Genomic DNA, 19,099 nt, shown 5'->3' on the forward strand with positions numbered 1-19,099 from the left:
ATACAAAAAGAAATGAACACTAAAAACAGTCTAGTTTCCCAAGTTCATTTTCTGGTCCTATAGTATCTAACTCCTTGGTAGGGAGGGATAAATTAGGAGTTTGGGGTTAATACACACACACTACTATAGATAAAATAGATAATCAACAAGGACCTACTGTATAGCACAGGGAACTCTACTCAATATTCTGTAATACCTATATGGGAAAGAATCTGAAAAAGGATGGATATATGTATAACTGAATCACATAGCTGTATACCTGAAACTAACACAACATTGTAAATCAACTATACTCCAATATAAAATAAAAATTTTTTAAAAATCCACTTCTTGGTATATACCCAAGAGAAATGAAAACATATGTCCACACAAAAATGTATACATGAGTATTCAAAGCAGCAATACTCATAATAGCCAAAAAATAGACGCAACTGTAATGTCCAAAAACTGATGAGTAGATAAAATGTGGTATAATCACACAATGGAATCTTATTCAGTAATACAAAGAATGAATTCATGCTATTATTTCTCTCATCTACTAAACAAACAAAGAAATGAATTACCAGTACACGCTACAACATGGATGAATCTTGAAAACATTACACTAAGTGAAAGAGGCCAGTCACAAAGGACCACATACTATATGATTCCATTTATATGAAATTTCCAGAATAGGCAACTCTGTATGGACAGAAAGTAGGTTAGTGGTTGCATAAGGCTGAGAAGGGACCTGAGGGTGATGGCAAATTGCTACGGGATTTCTTTCAGGGACGAGGAAAATTTTCTAAGGTTGTGGTGATATTTGCACAACTCTGTGAATATACTAAAAGTCAATGAAGTGTGCCCTTGAACTGAGTGAATTGTATGGTCTATGAATTATATCTCAATAAATCTGTTACCAAAGAAATAAATAAATGAGTAAATGTCCCCCCCTACCCCCGCCAAATCTAACTCCTTAATTCAGTTCTGGGGGCCTGCTCTTCTACATATCTAGCCTAAGAATACTGTCCAGGAAATTACTCATTTGAATGATTATTTCAGCCAATTCCCACACCTTTCTTTGTTCTGCCTTCACTTTCTCCCTTTAAAAGGTGAATTGAAATCCTAGATGGAAAAAATTGTCTTAACTAGGTGTGGTGACACTTCCTGTGGGCAAAATATAAGAAACATGTCGCTAAAGGCTAAAGTTCTTAATATAACAAGAAGTAATGTGAACGTTATACAATGAAATATTATCAGCCTTAAAAAAGCATGAAATTCTGACATGCTACAACATTTGGATGAACCTTGAAGACATTATGCTAAATGAAATAAGCCTGTCACAAAAAGACATACTGAATGATTCATTTATATGAGGTACCTGTACTTAGAGTGATCAAACATCATAAAGGCAGAAAGTAGAATTCTACTGGGTCTGGGGGGGTAGATGGGGAGTTATTGTTTAATAGGTACAGAGTTTCGGTTTTGCAAGATGAAAAAAATTCTGGAAATGGATAAGGGTGTTGGTCATACAACAATATGAATGTACTTAATATGACTGAACTGTACACTTAAAAAGGGTTAAGATGGTAAATTTTATATGTATTTTACCACAATAAGAAATAAAAAAAATTAAGTGTTGTGTAATGGGAACTTTACTGAAGACTGCCAAGAAGTAATGAAAACAGGTACCGATGAATGCTGCTAGGATAAGATCTCATGTCTCATTTTAACAAGTACCAAGAGGAACACCAGAGCTCTCCAGAGTTCTGTGTCCCTCCTTGTTACATACAAAAATCACTCAATCATCATTCATACCTCTTCTCTGAGAATATATTGCCTCAGACCACTCCCAAATTTTACCCTCTCCTTCTTCGTTTGTCAGAAATCAGGCACAGAGTCAGTAATTTCCTAAAAAGTCTAGATCAGAGTTTTTATTCTCACAATTATCAAAAATTTTTGAGCAATGAAAGTAAAACCAAAGTTTTTAAACTTATTTTTGCATAGCCCCTTGTAAAATGAGAATAATATTAGTACATTTTATATATGAGAAAACTGAAACATAGGAAGGTTAAATAATTTGTCCAAGGTGCACAGCCAGTAAGTTGCAGAACCAGTTTTCAAACTCCCAAACTGACCCGTTCCTGAAAGTCCAGACCCTAAAATCTGAAATCTCGAGCCCTCATTTAATCTGATTGGATTAGTGAAACAAAACAAGTTTTCTCCTATGGGAAGTCTCAGATGTTTAACTTCCAAGCGTATATTAAAACTCTTCAGTAGTGGAAAGGGGATATAATATAGAGCATTTCCTCAACTTATTTGACCACTGGACTTATTTTTCATGGAGCATCTCAAGGAATTTTCTTAGCTGAAATTTTGCAAAACTTTACATGTAATACAGAATATTGCTTTGTCTTTTTCAACTACTTTAAGAGAATATTTGAATTACTTTCTCTCATTTGGAAAAAATTTTAAGTTGAGATATTGAGAAACTTAATGATTTGCCTAAGGCCATAACCAGTTAATATTGGAGCTGTAATTAGACTCTAGGTCTTCTGGCCACAATTTCAGGGATATTTTTAAAATTTTTTTTTTTAAATTATAGAAGGAATATATTCACATTGTAGAAAATCAAACAAATCAAACAGAGATATGCAAAGACTCCCACTCCGCCACCCCCAGCATTCCAACCTCATCTTCCTTGGGGAAAAAACTATTCTAGTTAAAGTAGATTTGGCTGCAAGTGACAGAAAATTTAAAATGAGTAGCTTAAAAATATAGAGAGGTTTATTTTGCTCCCATGAAAATGTCCAGAGGTATGCAGTCCTGGGTTGTTAGGGGAGCTCTGCTGCTTGAGGACCTCAGGGTCTTAGATTCCTTCCAGCTCATTCTTTCTCCATCCCAAGGGTGGAACCCTGATTCTCATAATCCAAGATGGCAGTAGTTCCAAAGGGCACGCAGCAGCTGTCTTTTAAGGAATGATGCTTGAAGCTGTCACACAAAGATGTTCCCATTTTCATCTCATTGGCCTGAACTTAGTCACTGACCATAGCTAGCTGCAAATATAGCAGGCTAGGAAATATACAGTTTTTATTCTGAGAGGTTATATGCCCAACTAAAAATTATGTTACTAGAAGAAGTGGGAGAAATTATGTCAGGGAACTGTTTCTGAAACTAAATAATCTTCAGCACTTGTTATGCATCCTTTCAGATTGTTTTCTTGTACTATACACATTACTCTGCAACCTGCCTTTTTCACTTAATATATCACTGAGGTATCAGAGTCCTCAGCTGAAAGAAACACAAATCAACTCTGGCTAATTCAGTGGAAAAATAACTTATTAAAGGATATTGGGTAGTTCATACGATTTCTAGGGAGATAGAGAATTAGACTTGGATTTTAAGTTATTCCTGTTAGTCCTGACGAATTAGTACCCTGAGCTGCCACTGCCACTGGGCACGACCACTGCGGCTTGCATATCTGACTTACTCTGCCCTGGCTCCACGGGCATACGACCTATGCAGTCCCATAGGGCCCTGCACTGAGAAAGGCTGTGCCCTCGGTTTAATTGTCTGTTGTTCCCGTCTTGAAATTCTTAATAATTTTTGAACAAGGGGCCCCACATTTTTATTTTGCACTGGCTCCCAAAAATCATGTAGCCAGTCCTGCGTTCTGGACATTGGGTGCTACTATTCGAGTCACTGTGACTACCACCTCTAGAAACTGGCTGAAGCTGCCGCTGTTGCCATACCCCTCACCAGGCTGCGTTCACTGCCTTCCCTGCTTCTTCCCCTCACCTGTTTCCAATTCAAGATGTGGAACTGGTGGTCTAATCTGCAGATTTTCTAGCTGCAACAGAGGCTAGAAAAGTGAATAGCTGGCATTTTATGGTGGGAGAAAAGCTGTATCTTACAAGGCTGGGGCAGCGGTGGTTGGGTGGGGATCCCCCAAACATAGGAAGTAGGTTCAGAGGCTCAGTAGTCAAAAGGAATCAATAAAATAGAATCACAAAGTATATATAAATTTATCTCATTTTCTTAAACAGTTGCCTAATATTCCATAGTGGAGACATTTATTCAATCATTCCCCTGTTAATGGGCATTCAAGATATTTCCACTTTTTGCTACCACAATATTGTAATAAACATCTTTATATATTTGGCCTTCTATACTGATGGTTTTATTTCAGTAGGCTAGATTCTTAAAAGTAGAGTTGCTGGACAAAAGTGAACATGTATTCTTATTTTTAGTATATATTGCCAGGTTACTTTTTTTAAAATATAGTAATTTATATTCCCACCAGAATGATACAAAAGTGCTGTTTTCTACCATCCTTTTAGTCCCTGAATATTATTACTCTTTTTCTTTTTATCAATCTGATGAGTGAAAATGATATATTATTCTTTTAATTTTTGGTTTTTTGACTACCAGCACCTTTTCATATGTTTATTGGCTATGCTGAATTTCTTTTTTATGAATTGCCTATTCATATCCTTTACTCACTTTTCTATTAGTTTCTTTTTCTTATCAATTTGTAGGCACTCTTTGTGTGTTAGAGATACACTTTTTCAGTCATATGTGTTGGAATTATTTCTCAGCATGTTTCTAGTTTTTTGTTTTTTTGTTTTTTACTTTATTTAGGGTGTCTTTTGTTTTAATTTCCTTTAAAAGATAGTTAAATATGTCTTTTCCTGTATGGCTTCTCCATTTGGTTGGTTATTCTTGCTTAAGAAGTTTTCATTGTACATGTATGTGCTGATTGGTTATAATAAGCACATATTTCTTTTGTAATAAAAATATTTTTTTTAAAAAGGAAAAGAAGGGGCTTCCCTGGTGGCGCAGTGGTTGAGAGTCTGCCTGCCAATGCAGGGGACACGGGTTCGAGCCCTGGTCTGGGAGGATCCCACATGCCGCGGAGCGACTAGGCCTGTGAGCCACAACTGCTGAGCCTGCGCGTCTGGAGCGTGTGCTCCACAACAAGAGAGGCCGCGATAGTGAGAGGCCCGTGCACCGCGATGAAGAGTGGCCCCCGCTTGCCGCAACTGGAGAAAGCCCTCGCACAGAAATGAAGACCTAACACAGCCATAAATAAATAGATAAATTAAAAAAAAAAAAAAGATACATAAATGGAGAATGGATTGGAAGATGACAACTATGGATGAACTGAAACTGATTAGGAGCCTTCTGCAGTTGTTTAGGTGAGGGGTGATGGTAGATTGAACCAGGATGAGAGCAAAGGAGAATGTAGAACAAGTGAGTCAGCCTTAAAAGTCTCAGTTGATCATTTGGCCCATCTTGGGTGTTAAGTCACAGCACGCACTCAGATGATGGACAGATATAGGTCCAAAACCAAAATTAATCTTCCTATTTCCCATTCCGATTCACATTTGTTCTCCAGTTTTATGTCTTAAGACTAAGACTCTTTCTAGTGCAGACCAATATTTTGACATAAGTAGTGGCTCACAATTTACTCATTACATTCAGATATGCATGGGAAAAAAAATGTAGCCTATTTTATAATTGATCTAACCTGTTCTTAAGCCTCTATCCTACAAGATGTGGAGAAATGGGGGAAATTTTAACTGCCCAGTTAAAGATCTCTAAGTTTTTTCTGTTTAAGTTGTGGTGGTGATTGTGTTTCCAAAGATGACAACAATATCTCCCACCCCATAAGCTCTTTTGAAATGTGACCTGGACAATTACCCTTCAAGAGGTAGAGTCTATTTCCCTTCTCTAGGAATCTGAGAACTGCTGATATGTAAGTTCCAGGGTGGAGCCTTAACAGATCTGCAGCTTCTGCCTGCCTTGGTTGGAACATTCCCTCTTGCTAGTCCGTGCCATGTAAGAAGACCAGTTACTTTGCCAGAGATAAAGGCCATGTGGAGAAAGGCCTAAGGCTATCTTGATCATTCTAGTTCCAGCCAAATTCCCATCTGAGCCCCTGCCAACCAACAAAACCATAAGAAATAATAAATTGCTATTTTAAGGCACTAAATTTTGAGGTGGTTATACAGAAATAGATAACAAAACATGGTGTTTGGGGGTTAACTCAGTCCCTATAGGAATATGCTTGGTCTTTCATCATTCCTCTTAATTTTTCAACAGGGTTGCAGCTAGATATTCCATAGCACGTGCTCTTCTTAAATGTGATGCTGACATTCCTCCCACTGAGGAGTCTATATTCTCTCCTCTTGAATTTGGGTGGGCCTCTGACTAAGGTGGAAGGGATGCAAAGTCAAAGGTGACAGCTCCTGCTTGGTCCTCTTGGGATGCCACCTCTTGGAGTCCAGCCACCTTGGATCTGAGGAAGTAGAGAGACCTCATGGAGAGTCCACTTGTAGGTGCTGCTACTGACAGCCTCAGCTGAGATCCCAGCCGACAGCCAGCATAACATCCAGACATTTGAATGAGCAACTCCAGATGATTCCAGCCCCCAGCCGTCAAGTCACCTCTGGCCTCCAAGTCTTCCCAGCTGAAGTCCCAGAGATTTTAAGCAGAAACAAACTGTCCCCAACATACCCGTTCCAAATTCTTGACTCTGGAGTCATTTGTTACACAACAATAGATAACCAGAACACTCTCTTATTCTCCTCAAGGTGGCATCTAGGTGAAGGTGGACCTACCATGACCTAGAGGTAGCAGAAAAGGGAGGCAACCCTGTGGCTGGCAGCTGGCACCTTACTGCTCTCAGATGTGTTGGGCTGGCCTTGTCCCTGGGTACCATGTGCTAAGTTGCAGCTATTTCTGTTGGGCCTTTTGCCATCCTGACATTAATTGCTCAAGTCCATTGACCCATCCCATTCATTTGCCTCTAGCTGCAAAGTCTCTGCCCAGTAAGCTGTTTTGTCTCATTCCCAGACTTCTACAAAAGACATTTGTTCTAGTCTAGGTGTCTTCCCTTGGAAGGAGATGGGAGTTAAATCTATTCAGAATCTATTCCTCTCTCCTCCCCGCCCCCCACCAGCAACTCCCAGTGTGACTGTATTAGACCAGATGGTGGGTCAAGTTCTCACCTCCTACTCTTAGGGGGTTTTTGTTCGTTTTATTTTGTTTTTTTAATCCATTCCTCAGGAGTGGGAGGCTCAGAGTCCCTTCCAGCACTAGCCTCACCTTCAGGGTTTCATTAGAATATTGGGGAGTGTTCTGCAAGGGGTGTAGGCAGGAGCAGCTGTGTTTAAGGTAGCAAGAAGTACTACTGGCACCCCAACCTCAGTTTCCTGCAGTTTCCCCACTGCCTTACCTTGTTGTCAGAAACCAGGAAATTCACCTCTTCCATGGTAGGGCTGGGGCTCACATTCTCTTGTTTGACTTGGACCTCACAGATGCTCCCTCCAAGGACTCCAAGACAGAGTACACTCTTTATAGGCCTGGTCTCAAGTGATGCTCTGGTTTAAAAAGGGATTTGTGGACAATCAGTACAAATGACCTGGGTTTGGATCTAGCTCCATCACTAGAATGGGAACTCAGGCATATCTCTTTACAACTTTATTTCCTCATCTGTAACATTTTGATGATTATCTCATAAGATTGTTAAAATGATTAAATGACATTGTAAACTACTGTGATACAAAGTAAATGTAAAACAAACGTTAGTCATTATGATTAGGAAGTGTATATTAGCACGTTTAAAAACTCCGAAAGCTATTTAATTAGAGGACTGCTCAACTCTGTTGAACCAGAATTTTCCTGGTTAATAACGTCCACAGGAACACTTTTAAATAGCACACCTATAATTGGGATTAGGTGGAGATGGAGGAGCTGGAGTGAATGGGACCCGGCTGGAACACGCACATGACTATGAAGTGTTCAGATCTATGGGATCGCCACTCTCCTCGGAGCAATGACAAGGCCCAGTCATTTCCAGCTCCTGGGCCCGAAGTGGGGACGCCAACAGGAGGCTGCCTGCGCTGTGCTCCACTTCCCTCCCACCGATGTGTGGCCTGTATCGTGTCACGTTGCTCCCACTGTCGGGAACAGATCAACACTTCCCAGCTTTCCGGTCCTGACTCAGGCCTGACTTGCGGGAAGGCTCCCCACCGCGGCTGCCCTGGCAGGAGCGGGGGCGGGGCCGCCCGCGGGCGTGACGGCGGGCAGGGGGCGGGGACGTCCGAGGGCTGCGGCCAATCGGCCTTCTCAGACTTCCGGGAAACGCTGGCGCGCCTTTTCTCCAGGCCTCAGATTTCCGGCCTTGACATAGGTTTCTCAGGTTGTACCGTTAAGCCGAATGTGGCCTTTGTGCAGGTTTCGTGCCCCGGAGACGGTCTCAGGAGCCCGGATTTCAGGTGTGTCTGGGGACCCCTGGGCGTCTCGGTTGACTCGCGCGCTGCCCAGCTGTTGGCCCTCGGAGTCTGCGGAAAACGAGGAAGGAGGGGTTAGGTGCAGCCTGGACGCCCCCAGGAGTAAGAAGGCGAAATCACGCGACGAATTAATTTTTGGAGATATTCGCGTTTTTATTGTTTAGTTAATGTGTCCATATCTTCTTTGTCTTTGTAATGAAAATTTATAATCTCTCCTTTGCCTAACTAGATTGCTCTTTTCTCATATTACATGTTTTTTTTTTTTTTTTTTTTTACCATGTTTGAATTTGTCTGCCCACTCCAGAAAAATGTCCACTGACATTTTCACTTAAAGTTAGGTCACATACACTTCTCGTTTCTATTTAGTCTTAATGGTATTTTTTTTCATCTTAAAAACATTTGATAGTTTTTGAATGGGTGATACATAAAAGTAATAAAAATAAATCCACACACTAAGAAAGTTAACACAGAGAACAAACAGGTGGTTGCCAGAGGGGAGGGGTGAGAGAGGAGAGAAATAGGTGAGGGAAGTTAAGTGGTGCAAACTTCCAGTTACAAAGTAAATGAGTTAGGAGTATGAAATATACAGTGTGGGGAATATAGTCAATAATAATGTAATATCTTTGTATGGTGATAGATGGTAATCATTTTGAAATGTATAGAAATATCAAATCACTATGCTGTGCATCAGGAACTAACGTAGTGTTGTATAGATCAAATATACCTCAAAAACGAACAAACATACTAATAGAAAAAGAGATCAGATTTATGGTTACCAGAGGCAAGGTCTGGGGAGAAGTAGAATTGGATGAAGGTGGTCAAAAGGTACAAACTTCCAGTTATAAGTTAAATAAGTACTAGGGACATAATGTACAATATGATAAATGTAATTAACACTGCTGTATGTTATATATCAAAGTTATTTAAGAGAGTAAATTCTAAGAGTTGTCATCACAAGGGAAAAAAATTTTTTTTTTTTTTTTTACTTTTATTTGCATTTATTTTTTGCAGCATTTATTCCCGGGCCATGAGTTTTTGTTTCTTCATTTTCTTCTGGGATATCTTTTTCTTCTGGGCAACCTCCTCTTCTGGTTTAGGAACAATCTGTTCTTTTTCAGTAAGGATCATCTCAATGTGGCAGGGAGAGCTCATGTATGGGTTTATCCGACCATGAGCTCTGTATGTCCTGCGCCGCGTCTTGGGGGCTTTGTTCACCTGGATATACTCAATGACCAGAGAATCTACATCTAAGCCCTTAAGTTCAGCATTACTCTCTGCATTTTTGAGCATGTGCAGTAAAAATTCAGCACTCTTTGGGCCACTGACCCTGCGTCCAGCCCCACTGTTTGGCCTGGGCACACCTACCAACTTCACCATTGTAACGACGGAATGGCACACACTGCTTCTTTAAAGTGACATCCTTCAGATACTTGGTGGCTTTTCGGATATGCATACCCTTAATGGCCTGGGCTGTTTCACGAGTGTTCTTAAAGTTAACACGAAGATTTGAACCTCTTGACTTGCATGATTTTGTGGGGTTTTCTGGGTCAAGTGAATAGCGAACCATTTTTGGAGGTCACCTCAGGCCGCTGACCGGAAAAGCAAAAATTTTTTTAATGTTATTTTGTATCTATATGAGGTAATGGATGTTCACTAAACTAATTACAGTAATCATTTCATGATGTATATAAGTCAAATCATTATGTTGTACATCTTAAACTTACACTGTGCTGTATGTCAATTATATCTCAATAAAACTGGAAGGGGAGAAAAATCGTTAAAACAAAAAACAAATGGAGACTGGCTTTGAAAATTCCCTGAGCAGACAAAACCAGTTTAGTTATACAGCAAAGCTTAATTTAGCTTATTTTGCAAAGCAAGGGAGACTAATTTGACCTTAGTCACTTCTTGCTCATGCCTCTGGAAATCATAGGCACAACTTAAACTCTTCACCAAAATTGATATGAGGTAACCACTAACCAATTCCCTGTCACTTAAGAAAATTCTAAAATTATAACCAATCACTGTGAATTATAAGCAGTCACTGCCTCCTCACTAATACAAGCTGCTTTGTAACAATACAGTTGGCCCTTCCTATTCGTGGCTTCCACATTCTTGGGCTCAACCAACCAAGAATCAAAAATATTTGGAAAAAAAAATTCCAGAAAGTTCTAAAAAGCAAAACTTGAATTTCTCACAAGGCAGCAACTATTTACATGGAATTTATATTGTATTTACAGCTATTTACATTTACATTGTATTAGGTATCATAAGTAATCTAGAGATGATTTAAAGTAAATGGGAGGACGTGAGTAGGTTAGAGGCAAACACTACACCATTTTATATGAGGGACTTCAGTGTTCAAGGATTTTGGTGTATGAGTAGAGGTCGTGGAACCAATCCCCCACAGATATGGAGGGATGACTCTATACCCCTAAGTTTTCCTCCATGTTTTGGAGTGAGTGCTCCTGGTTTGTGAACTTGCTTTTTGTTGTGTGCACAGTAAACTTTTACTACTTCAGTGATTCATTGGTTTTACTTCTGCTGTTTCTGAACTTTGGACAAAGTATTGGGTTGGCCAAAAAGTTTTTATTTTCACCAAGAACTTTATTGATCAATGTATACACCATTTTGTTCCACTACCTTCTGCCATTTTTCAGGCAACTTCATAATTCCATCTTCCCAAAATTTTTTATCTTTTTGAACAAAGAACTGTTCCAAGTGCCTTTTACAGTCTTCCAGGGAATTGAAATTTTTTCCGTTACAAGAATTTTGTAAGGACTGAAATAAATGGAAATCCGAAGGTGCAATGTCTGGTGAATGTGGCGCATGAATCAGAACTTCCCAGCCAAGCTGTAACAGTTTTTGCCTGGTCATCAAAGAAACATGTGGTCTTAATTTATGACAAAGGAGGCAAGAACAATGGAGAGAAAACAGCCTCTTTAATAAGTGGTGCTGGGAAAACTGGACAGCTACATGTAAAAGAATGAAATTAGAACACTACCTAACACCATACACAAAAATAAACTCCAAATGGATTAAAGACCTAAATGTAAAACCAGACACTATAAAGCTCTTAGAGGAAAACATAGGAAGAACACTCTATGACATAAATCACAGCAAGATCTTTTTGACCAGCCTCCTAGAGTAGTGAAAATAAAAACAAAAATGGGACCTAATGACACTTAAAAACTTTTGCACAGCAAAGGAAACTATAAACAAGACAAGAAGACAACCCTCAGAATGGGAGAAAATATTTGCAAACGAAACAACAGACAAAGGATTAATCTCCAAAATATACAAACAGCTCATGGAGCTCAATATCAAAAAAACAAACAGCCTGATTAAAAAATGGATGGAAGACCTAAATAGACATTTCACCAAAGAAGACATACAGATGCCAAGAGGCACATGAAAAGATGGTCAACATCACTAGTTATTAGACAAATGAAACTCGAAACTCCAATGAGGTATCACCTCACACCAGTCAAAATGGCCATTATCAAAAAAATCTAGAAACAATAAATGCTGGAAAGGGTGTGATGAAAAGGGAACCCTCCTGCACTGTTAGTGGGAATGTAAATTGATACAACCACTATGGAAAACAGTATGGTGGTTCCTTAAAAATCTAAAAATAGAACTACCATATGAACCTGCAATCCCACTACTGGGCATATACCCTGAGATAACCATAATTCAGAAAGAGACATGTACCACAATGTGGTACATTGCAGCACTATTTACAATAGCCAGGACATGGAAGCAACCTAAATGTCCATCGACAGATGAATGGATAAAGAAGATGTGACACATATATACAATGGAATATTACTCAGCCATAAAAAGAAACGAAATTGAGTAATTTGTAGTGAGGTGGATGGACCTAGAGTCTGTCATACAGACTGAAGTAAGTCAGAAAGACAAAACCAAATATCGTATATTAACGCATATATATGGAATCTAAAAAAAAAAAAAAAAGTGGCACTGATGAACCTAGTGGCAGGGCAGGAATAAAGACGTAGACATAGAGAATGGACTTGAGGACACGGAGGGCGGGGGAGGGGGAAGCTGGGGTGAAGTGAGAGTAGCATCGACATATATACACTACTAAATCTAAAAATAGATAGCTAGTGGGAGGCAGCAGCATAGTACAGGGAGATCAGCTTGGTGCTTTGCGATGACCTAGAGGGGTGGGATAGGGAGGGTGGGAGGGAGGCTAGGCTCAAGAGGGAGGGGATATGGGGATATATGTATGCATATGGCTGATTCACTTTGTTGTACAACAGAAACTAACACAGTATTGTGAAGCAATTATACTCTAATAAAGATGTATAAAAAAAAAAAAGAAAAAGAAACATGGTGTTGCGGTATCCTGATGGAAGGTTATGCATTTTCTGTTGACTAATTCCGGACACTTTTTTTCGAGTGCTGTTTTCAGTTGGTCTAATTGGGAGCAGTACTTGTTGGAATTAATTCGTTTGGTTTTCCGGAAGGAGCTCATAATAGAGGACTCCTTTCCAATCCCACCATATACACAACATCACTTTCTTTTGATGAAGACCGGCCTTTGGTGTGGTTGGTGGTGGCTCATTTCACTTGCCCTATTTGCCCTTCTGTTCCACATTATTTAAAAAAAAATTTTTAAATAATTATGGCTGCGCCAGGTCTTAGTTGCGGCATGCGGGATCTTCGTTGCGGCATGTGGGATCTTCGTTGCAGCATGTGGGATCTTCGTTGCGGCATGTGGGATCTAGTTCCCTGACCAGGGATCGAACCTGGGCCCCCTACCTTGGGAGCACGAAGTCTTAACCACTGGACCACAAGGGAAGTCCCCTGTTCCACATTATTGTACAGTATCCACTTTTCATCGCCCATTACAATTTGTTTTAAAAACGGAATGTTTTCGTTACATTTAAATAGAGAATCACATGCAGAAATACGGTCAAGAAGGTTTTTTTCGCTTAACTTATGTGGAACCCAAACATCAAAGCGATGAACATAACCAAGCTGGTGCAAATGATTTTCAGTGCTTGTTTTGGATATTTTGAGTATGTTGGCTATCTCCTGAGTGTTATAATGTTGATTGTTCTCAATTAATGTCTTGATCTGATTGCCATCAACTTCAACTGGTCTACCCGACTGTGGAGAACAGTCCAGCGAGAAATCTCCAGCATGAAACTTCGCAAACCACTTTTGACACATTCGGTCAGTCACAGCACCTTCTCCATACACTGCACAAATCTTTTTTTGCATTTCAGTTGCATTTTTACCTTTCTTGAAATAATAAAGCATAATATGCTGAAAATGTTGCTTTTTTCTTCCATCTTCAATATTAAAATGGCTACACAAAAATTCACCAATTTTGATAAGCTTTTTTAAAAAATGCATGCTGATATGACAGCTGTCACAATACGATCTAACAAAATTGTTTCAAATGAAGTTAAAGATAACTAAGTGCTACTAGAGCCATTTGACGCAAAAAAACCGAACGGACTTTTTGGCCAGCCCAACATATACAAAGAAAAGTAAGTTTCCTTTCCAGCTCTACCCTCAATTCCCCATTCCTTTTCCCAGAAGCAAGAATGGCTATCAGTTTCTTGTCTGCCTTTCCTAGATAACTAAACACATATACATGTATCTATATGTGCATAGATATATTTCCTCAATTTTTCCTTACCCCAATACTACATATTATACACACTGCTCTGCACCTGAGTCCTTTTCAATTAATATATCTTGGAGACTTTGAACAAGTCTAAAAGCAGGATGGTATGCAAGATGAAGAGTGATTAAAAACTGTCCTACTATGGCTGGGCTCTAAAGCATTTCCATCTCTTTGCCAGCATAGGCAGATGGCCCAACCATGGGAATTATGGACGCTTTTCCAGCCCTTGACATGCATTGGCTGTTTCTTTCCAAACAAAGGGAAAAGTTTGCTCAGTATTCTTACTGAAGTTCGGCAGGTTGTGATACCTGAGATTCCTGACTCAGCCAGATGGACCCTGTTTCCCCAGCAGTGTGTGTAGCATTCACCCGAAGTCCCTAAGCCTGGGTAGAATTACTGGCCTGTGCAGAGGCCTCTTTGAAAGCCAAGGCTGCTTTTATATCAATGGGAGATCCCCGGGGCCTCCCCAAACAGGAAGTAGTTGTGCAGACTACTCATTTCAGACCCAAAGTGCATGTGACCCAACCATTTTTTTAAAATTTCTTAGATAAGCTTCACTGATTCTATCCTGAAATTCTTCAGAAGGCTCATCATACTTTCCTCAGACCGGGGGTGACAGCAGAGAAGGGAGTTCAGTGAGAAGACCACCTTAGGGAAATGCTAAGCTCAGGGCCAATGCTTACTGAAGTTTACCTCACAACCTCCCCGGAAAGCCATGGTCTTGTTTGCTCTCGTAAACAAGGCCTGTCTCCCTGCCCATGGATTTCCATTTTGTGTCCCACCAAAGATCAGACTGGAAGATCCTGGCCAGTTTGGGTGGTGCAGACCTATCACCCTACTATTTCTTTGTGCTCTCCATAAAGTCCTGAAATATTCTGACCAACCAGGATGAACTCTTTTCAAGGTCCAGAGAGCTCTGAGGAATTTGCCCATTCTCTTCCTCCCCAGCTGCCCAGGTTACTGGCGTATGCTCAGAAAGGAGCTAGTGGAATGGGTAACCTAGCACTGCTAGAGTAGTTGGTCTGGGACAAAGGTGAGGGAGAGGAATCAACCACTTTGGACTCAGAGAGGAAAGCAGGGCCACCAAGGGAGCTGTAGTTATTCCTTCCATGTTGCTATTTGGCTGTAGTTTCTCTCTTCCATACCATAAATGAGCCCCAGTGAAACCACAGGTTGTGCTGTTTATTTGTATTTTTGCTCTCAGATTCATTCTCTACCCTACCTCTGCCCTATTCTGCAATGCAGGGAAATGCATTTCCCAGGCTCCCATATCATGCGAAGTGAAAATGAAATTCCCTACAATGTCTCACAAGGCACTCTACCTCCCCCTAGCTCATTCTGATCCAGCTACACTGGTCTTCTTGCTATTTCTGTAATATAATAGCTAGCTCCTGCTGTAGGACCTTTGCACTTGCTGCCCCTCAGCCTAGAAGCTTGTTCCCCAGATTTCTACATGGCCAGTTCCCTAACTTCTTTCAGGTTTTAACTCAAAGTTACTTTCTCAGGGGCCCTTTCTTGGCCACACTATCTCAAATTTCACACACACATCCCAAACATTTAATATCCTGCTGCCCTCTTTATTTCTCCTTAGTATTTATTATCATCAAACTTATTATATATTTTATCTTGTTATCATTTGCCTCACCCACTAGAATGTAAACTACATGTGGGCAGGGATTTGGTTCTGTCTTTTTTTGTAGTTAATGAATCCCTGGAGGTTAGAACAGTACCTGGAACTTAGTAGGTACTCTATAAATATTTGTTTAATAAAGAATGTATGATGGCATTTTTTGTCATATCTTAGAGTGGGTAACAACCTAGCATCTATCATGGGGGAAAGAAAAGTAAAATGGGTGGGTGCCCACTATGAAATTATTTACAGCAGTCAGAAACACAGGACTAAATGTGCACACAGAAACTTGGGTAGAACCCAAAGTCACAATGCTGAGTGAAGAACATACACAAAATTAGGAAACAATTACACACAAAACAACTACACAGTTTACAAGGATACATACAAATTCAAAATACATGTCAAACACATTAGAGAGGGGGTGAAAGTAGGTAATAGGGATAAAAGAAAGTAATAAATTAAGACAAAAATAAATAAAGCAAGAGAAGAGTCTTGCACCCATCCATGTGGATCAAGGGCAATGAATTGAGATTAACACTGTACCTGAGGTCCATCCCAAAATTATTTAATGTTGTGAATACATATTTTAGTTTCATACAAAAATTTTAATAAGAAACTTAAAAATATGTATTTGTATGAGTATCCAGAACAGACTTCAAATACATGTTTATTTATTTTTTTCTGAGAAATATTAAAACAAATTTTAACAGCTGTATTAGGCATAACTGACATACAGTAAATTGGACATATTCAAAATGTACAGGTTAAGTTTTGGCAAATGTATCACTCTATGAAATCATCCTCACAATGGGGGGCCAAATTGCCCATCAGGCATGGTAGGCATACACCTACAAAAATATTTCAACTTATTTTAAATCCAAAATGCTTTAATTTTTAAAAAAAAGATCATTTAAATTCAAAATAAAATAATGAAATTTTACAAGTGATTTTATATAATATTAATACCTTCATCTTTATACCAATGCAGCTGTAAAATATCTTATATTAATAAATTATATATTTAAGTCATATATTATATATAATAGTATATTATATTCAATTATATATTATATGTTATATATAAATGAACTATATTAATACATCTAAATTTTAAATTAAAGAAAATATTTTTAATATTTAAACATTATTTTTTATGAAGAGTCCCAGGAAGGTCAAAGTGTCTAGGGCCAATGAAAGTCATAATGCAGCCCTGTCACAATTAAGATAGTGAACATATCCATTGTCCCCGCAATTTTCCCTTTCTAATCCTTATTGCCTGCCATTCTCCTTCCACTTACCAAGCAATCACTGATCTGCTTTCTGTCATTATAGTTTTCACTTTCTACAATTTTATATAAGTGGAGTCATATAACACTCTTTTTGACTGGGCTTCTTTCACCCAGTATAATAGTAATAATAATAAATTTTTTTTCTTTTGCTGAGCAGCATTCCATTGTATGGATGTAACCATAATTTATCTTCACCTGTTGGGTGACGTTTGGGTTGTTTCCAGCTTTGGGCTGTTACAAATAAAGCTACTATGAGTATTCGTGTACAAGTCTTTCTATGAACATACACTTAATTTTCTCTTGGAAATACCTAGGATTAGAATGGCTGAGTCTATAGTAGTAGTTTAACTTTCAAAGAAACTGTTAAACTGTTTTCCAAAGTGGATGTGACATTTTACATCCCCCCACCCCCCATCAGTGTATGAGCGTTCCAGTTCTTCCACATCCTGGACACCTGGTATGATAGGCATTCTAATACATGTGTATGATATCTCGTGTTTTAATTTTGCATTTCCCTAATGATTAATGATGTAGAACATCTTTAGATATGATTATTTGCTATCCATCTATCTTCCTTGGAGAAGTGTCTGTGCGAACTGCCGGGTGTGTGTGTGTGTGTGTGTGTGTGTGTGAAAATAACTTAATTAAAAGAAAATATACATTGTTTCCACCTGATTTAGAACCAAGGGCTTAGGGCCTTAGGATTCCCTGTGGGGAAAGACTCAGAGGAGAGAGGGAGAAAGAATCTCCATGACTGGGAACTTAGAACTGAATGCATGGGGACAGCTTAAATCGAAAAAAGAAATAGGCAGGTTTGGTGGGGGTGGAGAGCAGAGCGACTTGTAACACTGGCTCTGCAACTATGTTCCATTCTTTCCTCTGGACTGCAGGGTAAAGATACCCGCCCTTCAGCTTAAAGCGAGATAATGCCAGGCACACAGCTGGGTCTTGATACAGGTTTGCAAATTCTATGGAGGAGACAGCCCCTTGCAGACCCAGCTGAAGAAGAAGGAGCCTGAGCAGAGTCTGAATAAGGGACCAGCCTGAGTTTCAGGACACCGCCCTGAACCAGAACTTGGTTCTGGGGATCCGGATCGGAACCGATGACTTCATTCGAGTGGCCAAAAGTACTTTACCTTTCTGGTGTCAGAAAAGATAAGAGAAAAACTGGAGGACCGCCGCGGGGGTCAGTGCTCAAACAGCGAAAAAAAAAAAAATAGCACGCATTTTGTTTCCGCCCGGTTTCGAACCGGGGACCTTTCGCGTGTGAGGCGAACGTGATAACCACTACACTACGGAAACAGCCGACAGCTGTCCTTTCAAAAACTAGCCTTGAAATGTAGCAGCTCGTCACTGTCCCCGCCGGTGCGAAAAGTTCCAGGGCGGGTCAACCACAGCCTAGGCTCGCCCAGAGGCCTGGAAAGTGGCAGGCAAGGCCCGGATGCGCGCCCGGCATCATGGCTACAGCACCAGGTGAGCTCGATGGTGCCTCATCAGGAAACTCCCAGCACAAGTGAAGCTCCAGCCAGTGTCCTTGCTGTTGAAAGCCTGAGCCTGTGGGCCAAAGCTCCAGGCTTCCTCAAATGCTCGTCGTGCAGTTTTCCGGATCCTGCAGGTCCCGGAGGAACGCTTGGCGGGGAGCCGGACCACCCTGGGGTCAGGTCACCCTCTGGCACTTAGCGCGTGTCCCCTGTTCTGAGACTGGAGAAAAATGGTGCAATAACTACAGGTAGGAAGAGACTTAGGTGACAGACTCGGCCAAGATAAGAAAAAACCAGCTCATCGGTGAAACAAATATACACCTTAAGTTTGCCCGGTACTTATTTTAGAAAGCAATTGTAATGGAAAAACTGTTTTCTCCTTCCTACGTCTTTCTTCCCTTTACTACTCACACCACCACTTCACTTCTGGTCACCAAGTGTGTGGAGGTTTTTGCCCCACACCAAGCAATTCTCTGTCTCTGACACCACCTACGTGTTCCATAGTTTAACTCAATTCTGACACTATCTACTTGGAGATTAAAGGCTCAGTCCTACAAGAGTGCCCTCACCCCCTTCATATGCCAGTCTCAAGCCCAAGTTATCACCTGAACTTTTTTTTAAATTTTATTTTATTTACAGCAGGTTATTATTATCTATTTTATACATATTAGTATATATGTCAATGCCAATCTCCCACTTCATCACACCCCCACCCCCACCCCCCGCTTGGTGTCCATACATTTGTTCTCTACATC

General features: G+C 40.1%; 1 protein-coding gene, 1 non-coding gene and 1 pseudogene across 2 annotated transcripts in view; all 3 read right to left on the reverse strand.

Moving 5' to 3' along the window:
- The window catches only part of CFAP126 (cilia and flagella associated protein 126), a 29,004-nt gene extending 20,406 nt beyond the window's left edge, over positions 1 to 8,598 (reverse strand). Inside the window, exons 1-3 of the mRNA XM_059925484.1 lie at positions 8,553 to 8,598; positions 8,201 to 8,327; positions 7,816 to 7,943 (exon numbers count right to left, since the gene is read on the reverse strand). Of these exons, the coding sequence (XP_059781467.1) occupies positions 7,816 to 7,943; positions 8,201 to 8,327; positions 8,553 to 8,598 (301 nt within the window). The remainder of the gene's footprint in view (positions 1 to 7,815; positions 7,944 to 8,200; positions 8,328 to 8,552) is intronic.
- A 657-nt stretch (positions 8,599 to 9,255) lies between these two features.
- LOC132352441 (large ribosomal subunit protein uL22-like) lies at positions 9,256 to 9,861 on the reverse strand (annotated as a pseudogene).
- Positions 9,862 to 18,092: 8,231 nt separating this feature from the next.
- On the reverse strand, positions 18,093 to 18,165 carry TRNAV-CAC (transfer RNA valine (anticodon CAC)). The gene has a single exon. It is a non-coding gene; the product is annotated as a tRNA-Val (tRNA).
- Between the last annotated feature and the right edge of the window lie 934 nt (positions 18,166 to 19,099).

Source organism: Balaenoptera ricei, chromosome 1 (genome assembly GCF_028023285.1).
Source record: "Balaenoptera ricei isolate mBalRic1 chromosome 1, mBalRic1.hap2, whole genome shotgun sequence".
Taxonomy (NCBI): domain Eukaryota; kingdom Metazoa; phylum Chordata; class Mammalia; order Artiodactyla; family Balaenopteridae; genus Balaenoptera; species Balaenoptera ricei.